This window comes from Rutidosis leptorrhynchoides, chromosome 1 (assembly GCF_046630445.1).
Source record: "Rutidosis leptorrhynchoides isolate AG116_Rl617_1_P2 chromosome 1, CSIRO_AGI_Rlap_v1, whole genome shotgun sequence".
In the NCBI taxonomy this organism is placed as follows: Eukaryota; Viridiplantae; Streptophyta; class Magnoliopsida; order Asterales; family Asteraceae; genus Rutidosis; species Rutidosis leptorrhynchoides.
This window is the reverse complement of record NC_092333.1, coordinates 81701252-81720740: the sequence shown is the minus strand read 5'-3', so window position 1 is coordinate 81720740 and position 19489 is coordinate 81701252. Positions and strand designations below refer to the sequence as shown.

The window sequence follows — 19489 nt, the reverse complement described above, 5'->3', positions numbered from 1 at the left end:
TTCCATATGAAATAACCACTCGTCCAAATTACCGCTTGCAATATCTTCGCACTATTGCCCGAAACTTGTGTACCAAAACCGTCACTAAATAATTCCATGATGTTAGTAGTTGTGAAACCATTAAGACCCCACCAATCGAAAACCTTCGTCCAAATATCGAAAGATTTGATACAAAAAATGATAGAATGATCAACCGTCTCAATATCATCATTACAAATTTACAAATGGGGCAACGGACCAAGTTGAGATCAATGCGTTTTTCTAATGTGTTTTTCTAAGACCAGTTTTTTTAACCGTGTTATTCATCGATATAAGAGGCCGTTGGTGTACTTTTTGGGTAATGCGACAATGTCATCAAAATAAAGACAATAGTGCGGCGTCACTTTTTTAGTGTCGCTTTTATGGTGAGTGATGTAGTAAAATATAATTAGAAGTTGGGTATAAAATAAATAAATTAGTAATATATAAAATACTTTAGTGAAATCTGTTGGTAAAAAAAAGTGACATTTTCTTCAGTCACTTTCGTGACTGACGCCCATATTCCGCTAAAAATGACACTCCGTTAGAAGTGTCAATGGGCGTTTGTTTTGGCCACATGTGATGGCACCTTATCTTATGGGAAGAAAAAAAAAAACTCACGAACCAATGGTCGAAATTATAGAAAAAAAAATTAATTCGTTCTTGATATTTATTTTGAGGTGAAATGAAATGAGAGTAGTGGAAAAAAATGAAAAAGTTTTTTTTTTTTTTAGAATTTCAAAGTGAGTAGATTATTAAAAAAAGAGTGTGTCTATAATATAATGACTAATACAACCATTATAAAATCTCGTAGAATTTTACGCTCTATACTTTATCATTCTAATCTAATAATTTTTTTTTTTTTTCTTTCGGCTTGAGAACTCTTTTTTTTTCTTCATATTTTCTTTATATCTAATTTTTATGTTTATTTATCTGTAAAACTATTTTAGATTCTTTTCAAACAATTTTTAGATTTGAATGTTTACGAATATCCGTAGTGATTATTTAAATTGTACGATTATACATATTTTGTTTTCCTATTTAATTAATAAAACAACAAGTTTATATCAATTAACTCGGGCCCCAAAGGAAAAAAAAAAAAAAAAAAAACAATCAACTCAGGTTTTATATCACTAAAAATGACTTTGTCAACGCTGCATTTGGTGAAATTCCATCGTTAATATTACGGTCTTATGGAAAGGGAGAGGAAAGACGACATAACATATTAGCACTAGTCTTGTCCTACATTTCAGTGTCAATCAGTTCGCACACCCTCTTCTGGTTCATGCCATCTTCAACCCGTTACCTGTACCCTTAACCGTTTCAGGTTAACTACTTCTCATTTGGCCTACTGGTTTTGGCTAAAAGCCTACAACTACGGAAGTGGGTGATCATATACACTCGTTCGCAAATAGTAAGACTACAGTGGTCAGAGTCTTCAACATTTCAAACGTTTCGAGGCTAAAACGTATTGTCGTTCATCAAGCTTGTAATGACACATTTTGCTTTGCTTAAATGATATCCATCACAGCTCAAACAGCCCCATTCAGTTACTTTAAGGTGAACATTTCGTGTTCGTTTGTTAGTATGGAAACTGTAATGTGTATTCTTGACCCATTTCATGCGCAGTTTTGGTTTAATGATAGTTGATTATCTAAACGTCAATTGTGGCACAATTGCAAAGAGAGATGAAATACATCAACAAGGAATATGAGTAGAGGTATACTATACGATTACACAGCCAGCCTGAAGGGCAATTTAGGTTACACAAATTCAAACGTCCAACCATTCATTGTATATTGGCGAGAATTAAAACGTTAACAGAAGTCAACATCTATTAATCCCAAATATAAAATTGAAGAAAATAGAAGTCTCGAATCATTAACAACTAACAGTCGGGATGATCCAACTCCTGTTTATGCCTGATTACCAAACCGGACAATAAATCAGAGACATTAATTGAGATTTAATATTTATTTTTTTTTATTTTTTTCAACAAAGTATATACAAAGAGATTAAGAAATGAAAAACATAATATGACAACAGAAATTACCTTATTAGCGATATTGTTGGAAAGCCAATCGAGCCCCTCATATAGACCTTCTCCAGAGGTGGCACATGTGCTCTGGATGTACCTATCACATACAATGTATGTATAATATTATATTAGTAATGTTTAATGTTTACTTGGTTGGTTCATTAACATGTTTTATTGACTCGTAAATTACCAGTGCCGCTGTCGAAGAGAATGTAAACCAAGCTTATCAGTGATCTCAGCAGCGTTCATAGCATTTGGAAGATCTTGTTTGTTAGCAAACACAAGTAACACCGCATCTCGTAGTTCATCCTATAATACCCCAAAAAAAAATTATTAGAAACAACAATTTCTAACTAACTTAATGCTGGACGTGTAACAGATATTTATATATTTAAGGAACTGATCTTATAAAAGATATTAATTTGTAAAATAAACAAATAGAAACAGTACCTCATTAAGCATCCTGTGCAACTCGTCTCTAGCCTCAACCACACGATCACGATCGTTGCTATCAACCACAAAGATAAGCCCTTGCGTGTTCTGGAAATAGTGCCTCCACAAAGGCCGGATCTGAAAAGAGTTAAAAACAAGTCCTAATAAGTAATTGTTAAATAATATTCCATCACACTGTATGCTGCCTAAATTTTGTACTATTTCCAAACAACACTGTAACCGGCATCCAAATTTTAAATTTTATTACTTAACAGACTGATACATGATACAAATGATTGGTCACTATTGTCTCTTGGCTGTTAAAAATTCTGAAAATCTATACAAGTATCCATGACTATCTATCCTCAGACAACTAGGATGATTGAAGTTAATGTAATCAGCAGTCATAATAGGACTTAAGAGCAATATATAATCTACAACAAGAATACAAGCTAGGTGATGTAATTAGGCATCCAAATATGTGTTTTAATTACTCCTTTAGGCGCATATAATTGTCCTTTTACCAACTGAATATGATCTTACCTTGTCCTGACCTCCAACATCCCATACAGTAAAGCTGATGTTCTTGTACTCTACAGTCTCAACATTAAAACCTGCCCAAATACGAGTTCATTATATTTAGACCTCCGACTAATAAAAAGTGCGACTTTAATACTTCAATACGACACGATTCAATGAAAACAGGACGGTCTACTACATTGGTGGACCTTAGCCTTAATATATGTGCTAATCTCTGCTGTTCAAACAGAAATTACAAGTTTCACTACATTTCATCCATTGCGCAAGCAAATACAGGTATTAACATGTCAGGTTATACATCATGCTAATAAGACTTCTAAACAAAAGTATATTGCAGTGGCATAAGAGTGGATACGGTAACATACCAATAGTAGGAATTGTGGTTACAATCTCTCCCAACTTGAGCTTGTACAAGATTGTTGTTTTACCAGCTGCATCGAGACCAACCATTAAAATACGCATCTCTTTCTTAGCAAACAAACGGCTAAAAAGCTTGGTGAACGACAGCCCCATCTTGATATCTGGTGATTAAAAGATATCATTACTTCACAAAGATGTACTCATTAGCCACTCAACCGATTCCTCTCAAAATAGAGCACGTTATCGAACTTAAAATATGTTACGACATTTTTTTAGCATAATTCTCTTTAATATATACTCAAGAAAGACCATACTAGTGAGCAAGCACTCCCTTCTTAACAAATTTCACAAAACAAGTTACACCTTGAAATTCAACAAAATTAGTGACCACCAATAAATGAAACAAATATTTTTTTATTATATAATTTCTTGAACACGATATAACCCTAGCTAGACGCTGATATCGAATCATCACAGATGAACCTCAATTACACACACAAAGCAGATCATAAAGATCTAAAGAGTACAAAAAACGATCCTACATTTAATTAATTAATATATAACGAGAATCAAACAATTCGATCAGTATAAGATCTAATCTTACATATATAAATCACGATTTAAACTAGGTAATTTCAATATTCAACCAACATATATATACATATATAGATATGCATTAAAATATAAGAAAATTGAACGAATAGTTACCTGCTGTTAGAGAATAAAAGTAGTGACGGAGATCACCCGAAGAAAGACGAGTGAATTATAGGAATGAGGGAGATGAAGCAGAGTAAGTATTTAAGGGCTTCAGATCGACATTTGACGGATGTTTAACGATCGTTAAATTTTAAAACTGGAATTCTTCAAGTAAGTTACATATTTAGTCCCTAAAGTTATCAGCTATCACTATTAACCACCACTAGTTTTTCCATGTTACCATATTTTCTCCATGACATCTTAAAAGGAATTGTCTAAATATAGGTTACATGTTTTACAACATTATGCTAGTAGTTTTTCTACGAGATAAATGATAATTTAACAAACAATATGTGCTAGTCAATTTATATAAGTACGTGTAAGTCAATTGCGAGTCTAATTTCCTATCATAATATTTGTATTAACACATATGTCAAGTTATATAAGTACGCATAAGTCAATTTAAGGGTATGTTATGCATCCAATTGCTTCAACTTATAGGTCTCTATAGTTATACAAACACACGACGTCACGACATACATTTCATAGTTTCTTCCAACTAATTGATTTAACATTAATCCAAGTTAATGATTATCGTTGTACGAACATGTTTGATTTCCTTTAATCTATAACTTTCATTTATCAAATGATAATAATTAGATTTTATCATACATAATGTAAAAGAATTCAAATACAAGAACCATAAAGTTAAAGAGTCGTGATTTATCACCAAATACTATAGCGTAATAGATTAGCCCTAACTTAACTTTAGAGGAAGGTTTTATCTAACAATACATTTTTAAAAAAGAATATGACCTTTCACGTTGAACATACTCGATGAATTTTAATCCAATTCATTTTGTTTGATATAAAACAAAAAAGAATGCTCTTAGCGCAAGAGCAAGGCCTCAATCAATACGAGTAGCGGCAAGTATATGTCTTGAACATTCCCTTTGTTAGTTCATACATAAATAATAATTGGTGAACAAATGAAACTATTTAACAAAACAGTGTAATGAGAGGTTAGTGATAGATTATATTTAAATACTGAAGGACTAAAGATGAAATATTCCGTAGGCAAACATGCATGTTAAAGACTAACGATTCGCCATTTAGTTAGTACGCGTAGATGCAAAGCTTTCAATTGTCTAGGATAGGTGGTGTCTATGATGCCCTTCTAGAGACATTGCATTTTTGTACATATACTTTTTAGTTTATCCGGTGGCGATTTCAGGATTAAATGTTAATGGGGTCCTGATTTTTTTTTTCAGTACTAACTAGTGATCGAGCCCTCGCTTCGCGGCGGCGTTCGGTTTTCAATTTATTTTATTGCGTTTAGTTTGTAAAATCATTTTGTGGTTAACGATGATGTCGTTGAAGCGCAACTCGAGTCGAATTAAAAGGTAAAACACGTGAAAGATTTAAATGTTATTTTAAATTAACAATATATGTGCATCTTCGCGTTTCGCTATGGAATTGTAGACTTAAAAATTTAACGAAGAATTAACGTGTATGAAAAGTACCCCAAATATTTAGCGTTTTTTAAAAAGCGTCCGTTTTGCGTATAGCTAGTGACATTGTGTTCCTAAAATTATTTAAAGTTTAACGATGGTGGCGGAAAAATTTAACTCGTTGCGAGCGCGAAGATATGGCCCGTTGAATATTTGAGTGGAGTTTGTTTAAGATTTTTTATGAGAATGAGTATTTGACACTTTATCCCCCTGTTTGGGAGGTGGGTTTGATTTTTTAGATAAAGTGTGATGGTTTTGTTGTTCAATTTGGGAAAAAAGGAAAAAAAAAACCGCAAAAAGTCCAAAGTACCTCTGTATACTATTCATTTACCCTATGTCTGTTAGATATATGTATAAGTGGGTACTATTCATTTACCCTATGTCTTTTAGATATATGTATAATATAATTATATTTGCATGCTATTTTAATAGTGTCCGAGTCGTCAAATTTAGTGATTTCTTGTACAATTTAAAAGAAAACTATAAATTTGAAAAATATATGAGGACCTACAGTTAAATTTAATGGTATCCTATACAACTTAAAGAGTATTTTTTATTAAAAAATTTCGAACTAGTGGTGTCCCGTGACCTCAGGGTATACATGTAAAGTCGCCACTGAGTTTATCATTTCTATTTGTTTTGTACGTATATTGAATATTTAATTTAATTACAGTAATATTTAATTAATTTTTTTCAAAAAGCATGTAATGTAGTATTCCGTATATTATATGTCAAAAATCTAGTAAGATGCTAGCGAAAACAGTTACAAAAAAAATATAGCCTACACAAAATAGACCCGATCCAGTCAACTAACTCGAAACAAAACAAAATCACGACTATGAATACTCAAATCCTAGCCAAATAGGGAAAATCAAAACGATATTACACCAGAAAGAGAGTAATCCGAAGAATTCGCATAACATGCGACCCGGTAATCGAAACGAACCGAGGCCTAACTCAAAGATATATATTTAATATCTGATTTAATATTTATTATTTACATTTCTTATTTATATATTTGACTATTCTGCCAATATTTTTTATTAAATGATATTGATGTTTAGATTTAATACTTTATTACTGCCTCGTTCCAAAATTAGCTTTTCACTTTTCTCTTTTGAGTTTTTCACTACTTTGACTTTAAATATTTTTATTTGTGTTATATAATATTTGTTAAAAGTTATATAAATGAAAACATATTTCCAAACTGAATCCATTATATAAATATATCATTAAATATTATATTGTATAAATAAAAATATTTTAGGTCAAAATTAAGAAGAAAAATTTTGAAAAGTTAAATGGGAATTATTTTGAGAGGGAGTAGTTTGCACTTTGCAGTATCAAATGACGAGATACCCATAACATTTTTTATACGTATAACCATATGACATAATTGAAATTACCTATCTATCATTTTCTACACTTTATCGGACAAAAGGATCAAAAAGCTAAAATATTAATAGGTTGGCCCAACAAGATGTCTTAAAGATACGACGTGAAATAATATTTCATCATTTCATTCGTAGTTGGAACAAACTAAAAAAGAATTTGAACCATCAGATTTTGAAAAATGTTATGTGGCATTGGAGAACAAGTGAACAATGTAGTCAGGGGTGGAACATTATAGAGACAAAAGGGGTATCCCCCCCCCCCCTCCCCCCCTCTCGATTTCAGAAAGAAAAAAAAATTACGAAAAAATAAGATTTTTTTTATTATTTACTCCCTTTCGATTTGTTTCGCCTCCTCTCGAGTCGGGGTCAAGTTCCGCCACTGAACGTAGTGTCCCATATATGAACAATATTGGACAGAAAAAATATTCACGAACGTTTTTTTAGTGAAAATAATAATATATATAGAATGAGCACAAACAAAATATTAACAATATTAATATTTTTATCATAGTATTAAAAAGGTTGACATGCCCTACGTAATCATTTAAGGTTTTCAAAACACTTTCCAGTGATTTTTTTGAAGTAATATAGAATGAGCACAAACAAAATACTAACGATATTAATATTTAATATCTTTATATTAAAAAAGTTGTCTTGTTCTACGTATAAAGCAAAAAAAAATAAGCGCCGCTGCCGGGGATCGAACGCAGGTCACCCGCGTGACAGGCGGGAATACTTACCACTATACTACAACGACAATTTTGATGTTATTTATATGAGGTTTTGATACAACCATATTATTTCCGATGGATTAAATTCAGTAACTTATTGCTAGTTTTTCAGTTGGTTTTCTAATCATATAAGCCGTGTCTCATAGTTTCATTCCAAATAACATAAAACTTTTATTTCATTAAGATGACAGACACGAACATACCCTATCTATCATTACACATTAATAGTTAGTGATCAAAATGAATGCTAACATTTGATGTACCCCTTATTTGTCTTATTAAAGGTTCAAGAATCACGAGACTTGACGATAAAATTCTGACGAGTTAGAGGGTTTAGAACGACTGGAGGTCCAGCAACGCGAGGCCATGCGTTTTTCATTTTCTCAGTTTCATCTGCCCATTCCTTGCTCATTGTCTTCGGAGTCGTACCTATTGAAAAAACGACAAAGATTGATCATTTGCAAACCTTTATTTTTATTTGCATATTTTAGATTTCAATTATAAAAGACATTAAATAGATTCCAATTTTCTAAAAAACATGTGAAATTAATGTTATAATAGTAAGAATCAGAAAAATGATAGAGACTTAAGAACTATCTAACAAATAGAGAGTTAATAGATTGTAATTCAAATTATATATAGATTTTTTAAAATTTACACAAAAACAACAAAAACATGCCTCCAAATAATTTGTTGCTGGAAATGATATGGTCCATTGCGAACCCAAATGCAGTAGCTGATAAACATGCAACAATAATCTTCGACATACTTGTTCCAAAACAACTGAAATTGAAACCATTAAAACACAAATCATTGTACGTGTTTTCATATATTCATTACACCTTTTCTATTAGAAAGGTAAATGTTATGATTAACGTTAAACAAAGGGCAAGTTTCATAAACATAAATCAGGATGACACTCACCAAATGGAGGTGAATGAATAGGTTCTTGAAAGATATTTGAAAAAATGTTTGTTTTGTGATCAATAGGACGGATCTAATATGTAGAAACTTTAATTAATATTGTGGAAATATATTATTTATGCTTAAGAGTAGTTGTACATTTGTTGCTGCGAACAAAGCTATGCTTGTGAAAATGTCAAAATCTACACAAGCTCCATAACCACAACAAATTTCCTAATTTGTCTCCTTAATTAACTATCTACCTAAAGTGGGCAGTGATTCAGGGCCACAACATATCATATAGAATGGTGAGAGGTTGTATTACTTTTTCATTTCTAATATAATTACGCAATTTGTAATTTGTAATTGTTACTTAAAATTTTCCTTCCAAACGGTAATGTGTATTTAGTGAACCTAATTTTGTTTTTAGAATATTAAGTTTGCATTTAGGTTGACTACAAGTAATATTTTTGGATCTTTTATCGATATTAATCAATATATAGAGTAATATATTATTTTGATGAAAGAAAGTAAACAACGATAGTCCTTACTACATACAGTAATTTTTTGTAGTTTTCCATAAGACTTGGCAAATATTTTTACTACATAGTCCACTACAAGAAAAATGCCAATTTGTGACGATCTTTTAGTGACGACTCAATATTTGATCACTAATAATGCTATTTAGTTACCATTAAAAAGTGATCACTAAATTTTGGTCACTGAACGATATTAGTGACCAAACAAATGGTCACTATAGTGACCAATTTTGGTATTTTGGTCTCTAAAAATATTTTGTGACGGATCTATAGTGACGAGAAATGACCAAGCTATTTTGGTCACTAACTTGATTTAGTGACCATTTTAGTGTTATTAGTGACCAATAGCTTTCGTCACTAAAGCTCATTTTTCTTGTAGTGGTCCTTACTAGCTTTTAAGTATAATTTCTATTAATTAGTAGTATTAGTTATTTAATTATTTTTTATACGTTAATGTTAAATTAATATAAGATTATCATCTTATGATGTTAAGCATAATAATTTCAATGGATGTGTAAAGTTAATATGTGATATAAAATTTAAAATGTTAGTAATATAAAATAACGATGATTGTGATTGAAATTTTGAAAGACAAACCTTATATCTAATCGTACAATCACTAATTTGCAAGTCTATCATTTTTTCAATTAAACTGAATCAAATAATCATTAAAAGATATGTAATTTTAAATCTTATAATATTAAAGATATTATTTTCAAATATCATAACCATCAAATATTTAAATAAAATCATGTTCTATCACTTTTTTAAAAAGCGTTATATTGCTAAAAATTTGATAATATATAATAACAAAATATACATACACTATTAGTAATATCTTATAAAAGCTACGTATTAATTTTTTATAATATAAATACATAAACTATTATAGTAATATTAAATAATAGAATATTCTCTATATATACTTCAAATGAATTTCGTGATATCTGTTCTTTCGGTTATAATTTATTGAAGATTGAAGACTTTAGTTCGTGATTTTAAAGAAAATGATAAATCGAGCTCGAGAAGTCTTAGTGTTGGCTTTGTGGATGAATTCAGCAAGTTCAAGGATCAAACGAGCAAGATAACATGAGAAGACGAAAAAAATAAAATAAATTGTCAAAACTTATGTAAATTTTATTCTACCGTTTTCATAGCGTCTCATATTTTAATTTTATATATATATATATATATATATATATATATATATATATATATATATATATATATATATATATATATATATATATATATATATATATATCCTACTTATTGGCCAGAGGTCATCTCGAGAGCAATCTCTCTATTCATAGAACATTGAGAGAGACTATTGGTTAAGAATACAATTATAATATTCAAAAGTTAATCACTTTGTTTTGATGATGACACAAAAGAAATAAGGATTGATCATATGTAAGACGACATGAGTTCATAAGCCTACACTTTCTCTAGCAAAAGACCAATACATAAATTATTAACTTGGTAAAACTGCTATGCGGCTGCACTACGGTCGACCGTGAGTCTGGCCGTAGATGCCCTGTACGTTAATGACATTTTAATGACATTTTAAGCTCAAATAAGATTAAACACAAAAATGTTTTACTTTTTACTTGTTACAAAATGTCATTCAACTACATACTAATGATGGTCATTAAAAGTCCTAACAAATGAGTTGCTCTCCCATAACTCTTATGTATCATTTTTATGTATGTGTTATTATGAACTAGTAAGCTGTTGATGTAATAATCTCCAAGTAAGTTTCAACTAGATTCAAACTAGTTCATTTGAGATGCAACAATATTCCAAAGGACAAGATACTTCCATTAGCAAAGTGACAAGTAATTAAGTAAGGTTGATGAAGTTTTGAAAGATAGTGTTTTGTCAAGAGACAAAATTATGCAATTACCCTATCAAGTAATCAATGACAAATGGTCAAAGCTTGAAGACTTTCTTCTTTTATGGACATGTCAACTTCCACACTTATGTCCAAAACAAAAAGGGTAATAGGGATAATTTCAGAGATAATTGGCTTTTAGTTGTAGCTATTCAACAAGGAAAAATGATAATTTTCAAATGACAAAAACGGCTATAAGAATCATTTGTCAGAGGTACACGGTCGAACCACGGTCGACCGTGCAGTGAGCCGTACAGCTTCCAGGCAGATTTCTCTTTCATATAAAAGCCAAGCCTTGAAGCATTTGAAGACTCACCTCTTGCATTTACATTTTCTTATACTTTCTGATATCATTCTTATAATTCATTGTAATCTTTTGGAGTGATTCTAGCAAAAGTACTTGTAAGCTTAAGTTGTAAGTTTACTTGTAAACTATCTTCTTAAAGGGATCTAGAAGGTAGTTGTGTTTTCACTAGGATAGTGCATTAGAATCTTGTGGTAAGAGCTTTAGGTGTTTGTGAAATCTTCAAAGGGACGTAAGGGTTCACAAGTTGCAGCTTATCGAAGTACTAGTGTTGTATCCGAACACTCCACCGAGTTTGGAGTATCATAGTGAAGAATTGAGGAGTAGATTAAGGAAGATTAGTTAACATCTTCCCGAACCACTATATATAGTTGTGTTTGTTCTCTCTTCCTTTATCTCTTTGATTACATATACATATATATATATTTTATACGTATTGTTTGAGAACAAATATTTCAAGTCACACTATATCAAGTTCAAGTTCAAGAAAACGTAAAGAAATTTTTAGAAAATCGACTAAGTAACTATTCACACCCTGTTAGTTACTTATAGAGACGACTTTCTCTACTTTTAGTAGTGTTTCACTTCGGGTGGGTAAATAACTTATCTTTATTCTCGGATAGAGGAAAAATTGTTTACATCTCACCTCCTTATAACCATACACAGTGTTGTAAAAAACCCGATTACTTGCCGATTAATCCCCGATTAATCATTTTTATGAGCAATCCGTTACGATTTCTAAAAATCCGTTTAATTAAACGGTCAACGTCAATTGATGGATCAAAATCGAATTTGGTAATCAAAGTCAGTCAAAGTCAAATATGATTAACATTTTAACATGAATTTAAACTAGAATTTTATAGTTTGAAGCAAAATGAACAATTTTAGACAATTATGTTAAAAATTATCTTTATATTTATGATTTTTTTCTATAGTTACGCATATAATATTTAAAATTTAATATTTAAATGTATACAGTACAATCCGATTAATCCTCGAATTGCCGATTAACCCTTCCAAAATCCCAACCGATTAATCCCCGAATAGCGAATTTTGCAACCTTGACCACACATGTGAGATTGGTTTTTGTTGTTGTATACTTACTTCAAATAGGTGTCTATTGTTCGAATTGCTAAAATTTAGTTAAAAGTTATTTTTTTAATCCCTACAAAGTCTCATCATCTAGATCCGAATTATGTATAATTAAATAGGAAAATGATTTTTATATTTAGCTTTTATGCCTACGAACCCTCATAATAAATATAGAGTATAAATTGATAAACGTCTTATCTATTAAAATATTTACTAATTATTACTCCAACCGTTTCAAATCTATTGCCTTCACACCAAATACACACAGTTTAAAAACTTTTTTACGAGTTGTGATTGGTATTTTATCAATTATCTGTTAATTCAAGTTAAAATAATTTTAACGGACGGATTCAGAATCTATGCATTAAATTGAAACTTAATGCATTCAATACAAATGCTATCATTAATAAAAAAAGTGTTTTTTATTCTAATTGTATTATACATGTAATAAGTATCAATACTATCAATACTAATTTATATAATTGTCGTGCAAGATACAAGCTTATAAAAATAAAATAAAAATACTAATCATCCACTTTAAGGTTGTGACGTCATAATAGCCAATTAAGTCAATTCATGCAAAAGTGAAGAGGTTGGAAGTGTAACTATCTCAAAGCCAAAGGGGCCGCGCGATCCTCTTCAGAGTTCAGACACAAAAGAGTAGAAGTAAGTAAACAGGTAGCAAGTTCAGCTGAAAAGAACCTGAAATCCTCCTTTCAACTTCAAAGATTCATTTGAAACCTAACCCAGATCCAAGATTCCAGGGTACCTTTTCTTCTCTTAAGAAAACCCTATAATTTTGTTCCCATTTTGTTCATAAGAAGCTGGAAATTTCATAAAGTTTGCATCTTGATGTTTCTTGTGTGTTTGTATCTCATGTTGAATCCCCACATTATATACAATCATGTTCAGCTTACAACTTGAATTGATTCGTGTGTGTAATTATGTTAATTGCAGCATTTGTTTCTTTATAGATCTTTTCAGCTAACTGTAACCTACTGTGTGATTCTGTTTAACTAGCTATTTAAGCAGATACTTTGTTAAGTTGTTATTGACACTGAGGTATGATTGTATGCAATTTAGGTCTGCAACAATCATAATCTTTAGTTTTAATTGGTGCTATTTTGTACATTTTACAACAAGTCATGACATCTCCATCAAGTTTCATCATTTTTGCCAAAAGATTCAAGTTATATAAGCTGTTTATCTATGGTTTTACTCTGATTTAGTATATATATAAAAATATATAATATTAACATCCCTTGTTAGAGCTATACTATATCTGCTATTTGCTATTTACTATCTGCTCTTAAAAGTTTCAAGATTTAGGCCTCTTTGTTGCATGGTGCGCAGCTGCTCGTGTTATAAATTCAAGATAACTTCAAAAATGATGTTTTATTTAGAAATTTGATGTGATTTATGCTACATTTGAAGAAATTAGGGAATGAAGAAGTGGACAGGGGGTGTATTAATTATAGGCCTTGCTTGTATATTGCTAGTTAGCTATAGCTTTATCGAAAAACAACCACAAAAGCAATCTTCATATGAATTCTTTCATCCAAATGAAAAAATCCTCAATATAACTATAAGTAATACTGTACAAGCAAAAGATGGAACAATACAAACATCAGTTAGAAGACCACACCTCGTTACCGTTGCTGGACTTGATTATCTATTTAACTTGACTTACATGCCTAAACAAGAGAAAGCAACACCATTTTTGGCATGGGGTAAAATGCATGATTTGCTTTCTAGATCAGATTCTTTACCCGAAACAGCACAAGGTATTAAAGAAGCTGCTGTGGCATTGAAAGAATTAAAATCTAAAATTGATGAAAATCAAGCATCTAAGTTGGTTCATAACAAGGATGAGAGAAATTGTAGTTATTCGGTTAGTTCAGTAAATAGTAGTACTTCGTTATCTAATAACGGCTCAATTATTCTTGGAATACCATGTGGGCTTATTGAGGATTCTTCCATTACGGTTATTGCTATTCCTGATGGGAATCAAGATGGGTTTGGAATTGAATTTGTGGGGCCCGAAGGGAAAGATGACCCAAACCCACCGGTGATTTTGCATTACAACGTTGTTTTACCGGGAGATAACTTCACAAAGGAGCCAGTTATCGTTCAAAATTCGTGGACCAATGAATTTGGATGGGGTAGGGAGGAAAAATGTCCTAATCATGGTTCTCCAAACACTGCAAAAGGTACTTTTATTATCATGTACTCGAAATTATTATTGGGGATTTTTTTCCGTCTTTTTTGCCTGTGAAAATCACGACATTTACCGCTTTACTTCTCAAAAACCATTTTGGAGTGAAATTATCCTGGTCATCGTCAAGAGTACCACCAACTATGCTACTAGTTTTGGTTAAGGGTGGCAAAATGGACGGGTTGGAAAAGTTGTGTAACGGGTAATTTTTGTGCATACTAAAATGGGTCAGGTTGAACTGAAGGCCTTCTGGCCTAGCGGTATCGAAGGAACTCGTCAACCTTGAGGTTGTAAGTGCTCGTCCCGTTGTGGACAAAAGGGTGTGCGCGTCTGCTGTTAAAAAAAAAAGTAAAAAATGGGTCAGGTTGATTCATACATTCCCGAGCTTTTTTGGGCGGCTTTTGACACATGCTCCCTTTATAGTTTTTCATACTGTTAGAGTTCACCCATTCATAAGTAACTGGATTGAATCTGCCACTTTTACTTCTTCAATACGACGTGAAAACTAGTGTGATGTCGTTTTTTGATCTTTTCTTGAAATGTTCTATACATCTGCATTTTGTAGTTTAATTTCATCATTATAGAACTGTAGTAAAATCCTTCCCTGTATCTCAGTTGATGGGCTTGTGAAGTGTAACGAGCAACTTACTGGAAGCTCGATGGAAGAGAACTCGAGTTCTAAACATCTCAGCGTTAACAAATCAACCAATGCTTTAGACGTAAATGACCATAATCACGCGGGTTCAAACTTTCCATTTTTGGATGGAAGTTTGTTTACTGCCACAATATGGGCAGGTGAAGAGGGCTTTCATACCACAGTAAACGGAAGGCATGAAACATCTTTTGCATATAGAGAGGTACGACCTTAACCTTTCTAATTCTAATTATAGAATGTTTTTATATTGGATTAACCATAAGTATCATTATTGTTGCAGAAACTTGAACCATGGTTAGTGAGTGGGGTTAGAGTGAAAGGTGGTTTGCGTATTATATCTGCGTTGGCTAAAGGCTTGCCGGTGTCTGAAGATGCTGACATGGCAATGGATCTCGAAGATTTGAAAGCGCCATTCATATCTAACAAAAGCAAGAGGCTTGTACTACTGATTGGTGTTTTCTCTTCTGGAAATAATTTTGAGCGTCGTATGGCATTAAGGAGATCTTGGATGAAATATGAAGCTGTTCGTTCTGGGGTGGTTGCTGTTCGTTTTTTTATCGGTCTTGTAAGTCATACATTATACACCTTTTATTAAATAAATAAATTATAAATATAATATCAAGAATTCATAAGATGTTAGAGGTGGCAAAATGGGTTGGGTAGGTAATTGGTCAAAATGGTCCATTTTACTGGTCCAAACGAGTCAAGTAAACACTTCCTATCTAGTTTTTTGATATATAATTAGCGTTTAACTACGGGTTATTTTTCGCTTGTTCTCAACCATTACTCATTGAATTTTTTTTTTTTTTTTTACTGCAGCACAAGAACGGACAAGTTAATCTTGAGCTGTGGAAAGAAGCTCAAGCCTATCAAGATGTTCAGTTGATGCCTTTTGTTGATTATTACAGCCTGCTAACTTTAAAAACGATTGCTATTTGCATTATGGGGGTACGTAACTTCATATGCAAATTGCACAATATCCGTTCATTGAACTTTACTGTGTTGGTAAAAGACTAAATGCTTATATTTATGATGTTATTATACTAATAGTATGGAGTCATTGACTGTTTTGGTGACTCAACGAGTTGACCAATGTGGTTCGGCTGGATATGCACGTGCATACCCTGAAGAAAATATTATTGCTTTCTTCGTGTCAAAAAAACAATAATATTGTTATTGTGTACTGCATCAGTTGAACAAATTCTGACACCCTTTTTCTGGTAACTTTTCAGACGAAAATTTTGCCTGCAAAATATATAATGAAAACAGACGACGATGCTTTTGTAAGAGTCGACGAAATTCTTGCAAGTCTCAAGACCAAAACTCCTGATGGCCTCTTGTACGGTATGGTATCTCTTGAATCTAAACCGCAAAGGGATAAAGATAACAAGTGGTATATTAGTACTGAGGTATTAGCTCTTAGATAAAAGATTTTCGTTTTTGTATAGTTTTCGTTTTTTTAATAATTTTTTTTTTTTTTTTTTGGTACAATTCCTTAATTGAAGCTTGCGCGTCCGTATGAGTGAGTACAGTTTGATTTTTCTTTGGGCAGGAATGGCCACATGATTCATACCCACCATGGGCCCACGGTCCAGGCTACGTTATTTCCAGAGATATAGCAAAATTCATCGTCCATGGCCACCAACAACGAAACCTAAAGGTGAGATTTTCCAGTTTCATTGAATTCTGACAGAGTATTGTAATTTGAAAATATCTGCAAACAACAACAACAACAAAACCCAATACCACATGAGTGGTGTATGGGGGAGGTGATATGTAGACAATCATTCCCCTATCCGAGAATAAAGACAAGTCATTTCTCCACCCAGAGTGAAACACTCTCAAAAGTAGAGAAAGTCATCCCTCTCTTTATTCAACGGATAAAGAGATTGCTTCCGAGAGGACCTCCGGCCTTTAAGTAGGAAAAAGTTTAAAAAAAAAATTACTAAAACAAAAATAATAATAGACGTCATGAAAATGGTAGAATCAAATTTCCATGGATTTTAAATCCTGCCTGGAAATTAATTGAAAATATCTGCAAGACTTTAACTATTCTTTCGTCTTCAGCTTTTTAAACTAGAAGACGTTGCTATGGGCATTTGGATCGAACAGTTTAAGAAACATGTTCGAGAAGTCCAATACATCAACGATGAACGGTTTTACAATGCGGGGTGTGAGCCAAATTACATACTTGCCCATTACCAAAACCCGAGAATGGTTTTGTGTTTGTGGGAGAAACTGCAGAATGAACATAAGCCTCATTGTTGTGATTGAGATTTTTAACAACTCCCTGTGTACAATTTTGTTGTAGCATTTCAGTATTACATGATAGATATGGTGGATTTATTAAAATTGATGAAAACTATAAAAGGAACTCGGGGTCCAACCATTGGTTTATCCAACCCATCTCTGACTACCACTAAATATTCGTCCCAAACATAATTCGAACATGAGACCTTATACAAGTAACTAGGGGTCCAACCACCGGTTTATCCAGTGATGATTAATCAAGAGTTTTTAAATGTATGAAGGTAATGTTTAGTTTTAATAGTGCCACCTCATCGCCAAAAGCTTCAATTACAATCTTGATCTCTTACGATATAATTATAATTAGTATATATAAAAATATGTATTTATTTATTCGGTTTACAGGACAGTTCATTCGGTTCGGTTTTGACACTTTTCTAAGCTAAAGTGAAAACCGACTATGACCGAGTTCAAATTTCAAAAAAGAAAACAAATGAAAGACGGATTTCGAATTAGATTCACTATATGTTAAAACTGAAAAACTAAAAAACTCATAATTTAATAAACATAACCATAAAATCTATTTCAATTTTGATTTTTGATTTCAAAACTATCCTTAATAGACGTTAAATAATTTCGTTAGATTCTGTAATCGGCTTCACAAATGGTTTAAGATGTGATTGTGATTGTAATCAATTAATTGAGATTTTTTTTTCCTGTAATATCCTCTATTTCAAGTTTCAAAATATTTTATGAAGTATAATTAGGATTTATTCATGGTGTGGCTTGGTGGTTAGTTTCGCGTTAATTTAAAGTTGGAAAATGCTAATGACAGTCTTTAGGGTTGTCTTTAACAAATGATTTGTGTTGAAAATTTTGGTACTTTTTGTAAGTTATGGGTAGTTATTTGCAGGGAGTTATTGGTTATTTCAAATGTACAATCAAACTTTGCATGATTTTATTTGTTAAAGACATCACTTAAGATTGTCATTAGCATTTCCCTTTAAAGTTTAGATATGTTAGGGTTTTTGAAAGAAGGGTTTGGAGAATAAACAGAGATGGAGAAAGAGGATAAGTAAGAATAAACGTAAAAAGACCATTTATCTCTGAAGCACAACTCGCGTAACTGATTTAACAAACTTTTTAACGATCATTAGCCAGCGGGACGATTCACGTTAAAAAATACAATTCAAAGGACTAACAAAGCTAAAAGAATTTTAGGGACAATCTGCGCAATTTAAGCAAACCTTGTAGATGATCCGTGTAATTATTATGTATATAATTTATACTCCGTATCATCTTCGAGTCAAAAGCATAGTTATTGTGAGATGTATAATTTAATAATGGATATGGCTTTCGTCATCATTCAACCGTGATTGATGATGAAGCAAAGTTCCCATTGACATTATTAAACTATTCTTAATATCTGTTTTATACTTTATATTGTAAATTGAAAATTGAAAATTGAAAATTAAAAATTGAATATGAACTAGTTAAAGACCCGCGATTTCGCGGGTTTTATGAAATGATAGAATTTGATAGAGTATTTGTTAGGTTGATTAAAAAACAAACAATATTAGATAAACCACAAAGGATTGTGATATATTCAATAACATAAATAGACCTCAAAATACATTGCACATATCTAACCAGCAAAGGGTTGTAATAAGAAATGCTTATGAGTAAAAGTACATACAAAGCTGAAATTAAACGATTTTTTTTTATCATGAATGGAAATAATAAATAGATACATATACAACTATTTCATTAGCATGAGCATCACAAGAATTGACCCATTATATAGACCCATAAATTCGCGTAGATTTTTGAGGGTTGAATCACCATTGACTTGTATGAATCACTATATCCTGTATAGTATTTATTAGGTTTATAATAAATTGATTCAGTTGCAATATTAGT

General features: G+C 31.8%; 2 protein-coding genes across 2 annotated transcripts; one reads left to right on the top strand and one right to left on the bottom strand.

Annotated features, from left to right (window-relative positions):
- Positions 1 to 1729: 1729 nt before the first annotated feature.
- Positions 1730 to 4201, bottom strand: LOC139862079 (ADP-ribosylation factor). Its single transcript, XM_071850629.1, has 7 exons — positions 4097 to 4201; positions 3394 to 3549; positions 3032 to 3102; positions 2507 to 2626; positions 2247 to 2365; positions 2072 to 2153; positions 1730 to 1940 (listed from the first exon to the last, which is right to left on the bottom strand). Exons 2-7 carry the CDS (start codon positions 3539 to 3541, stop codon positions 1935 to 1937), a joined length of 546 nt encoding a protein of 181 aa, XP_071706730.1. The 5' UTR covers positions 3542 to 3549; positions 4097 to 4201; the 3' UTR covers positions 1730 to 1934.
- A 9601-nt stretch (positions 4202 to 13802) lies between these two features.
- On the top strand, positions 13803 to 17674 carry LOC139862070 (hydroxyproline O-galactosyltransferase GALT3). The gene is made up of 7 exons (XM_071850623.1): positions 13803 to 14662; positions 15283 to 15524; positions 15603 to 15887; positions 16142 to 16270; positions 16555 to 16731; positions 16875 to 16982; positions 17390 to 17674. The coding sequence occupies exons 1-7, from the start codon at positions 13897 to 13899 to the stop codon at positions 17594 to 17596; spliced, it is 1914 nt and encodes a 637-aa protein (XP_071706724.1). The 5' UTR covers positions 13803 to 13896; the 3' UTR covers positions 17597 to 17674.
- Positions 17675 to 19489: the final 1815 nt, after the last annotated feature.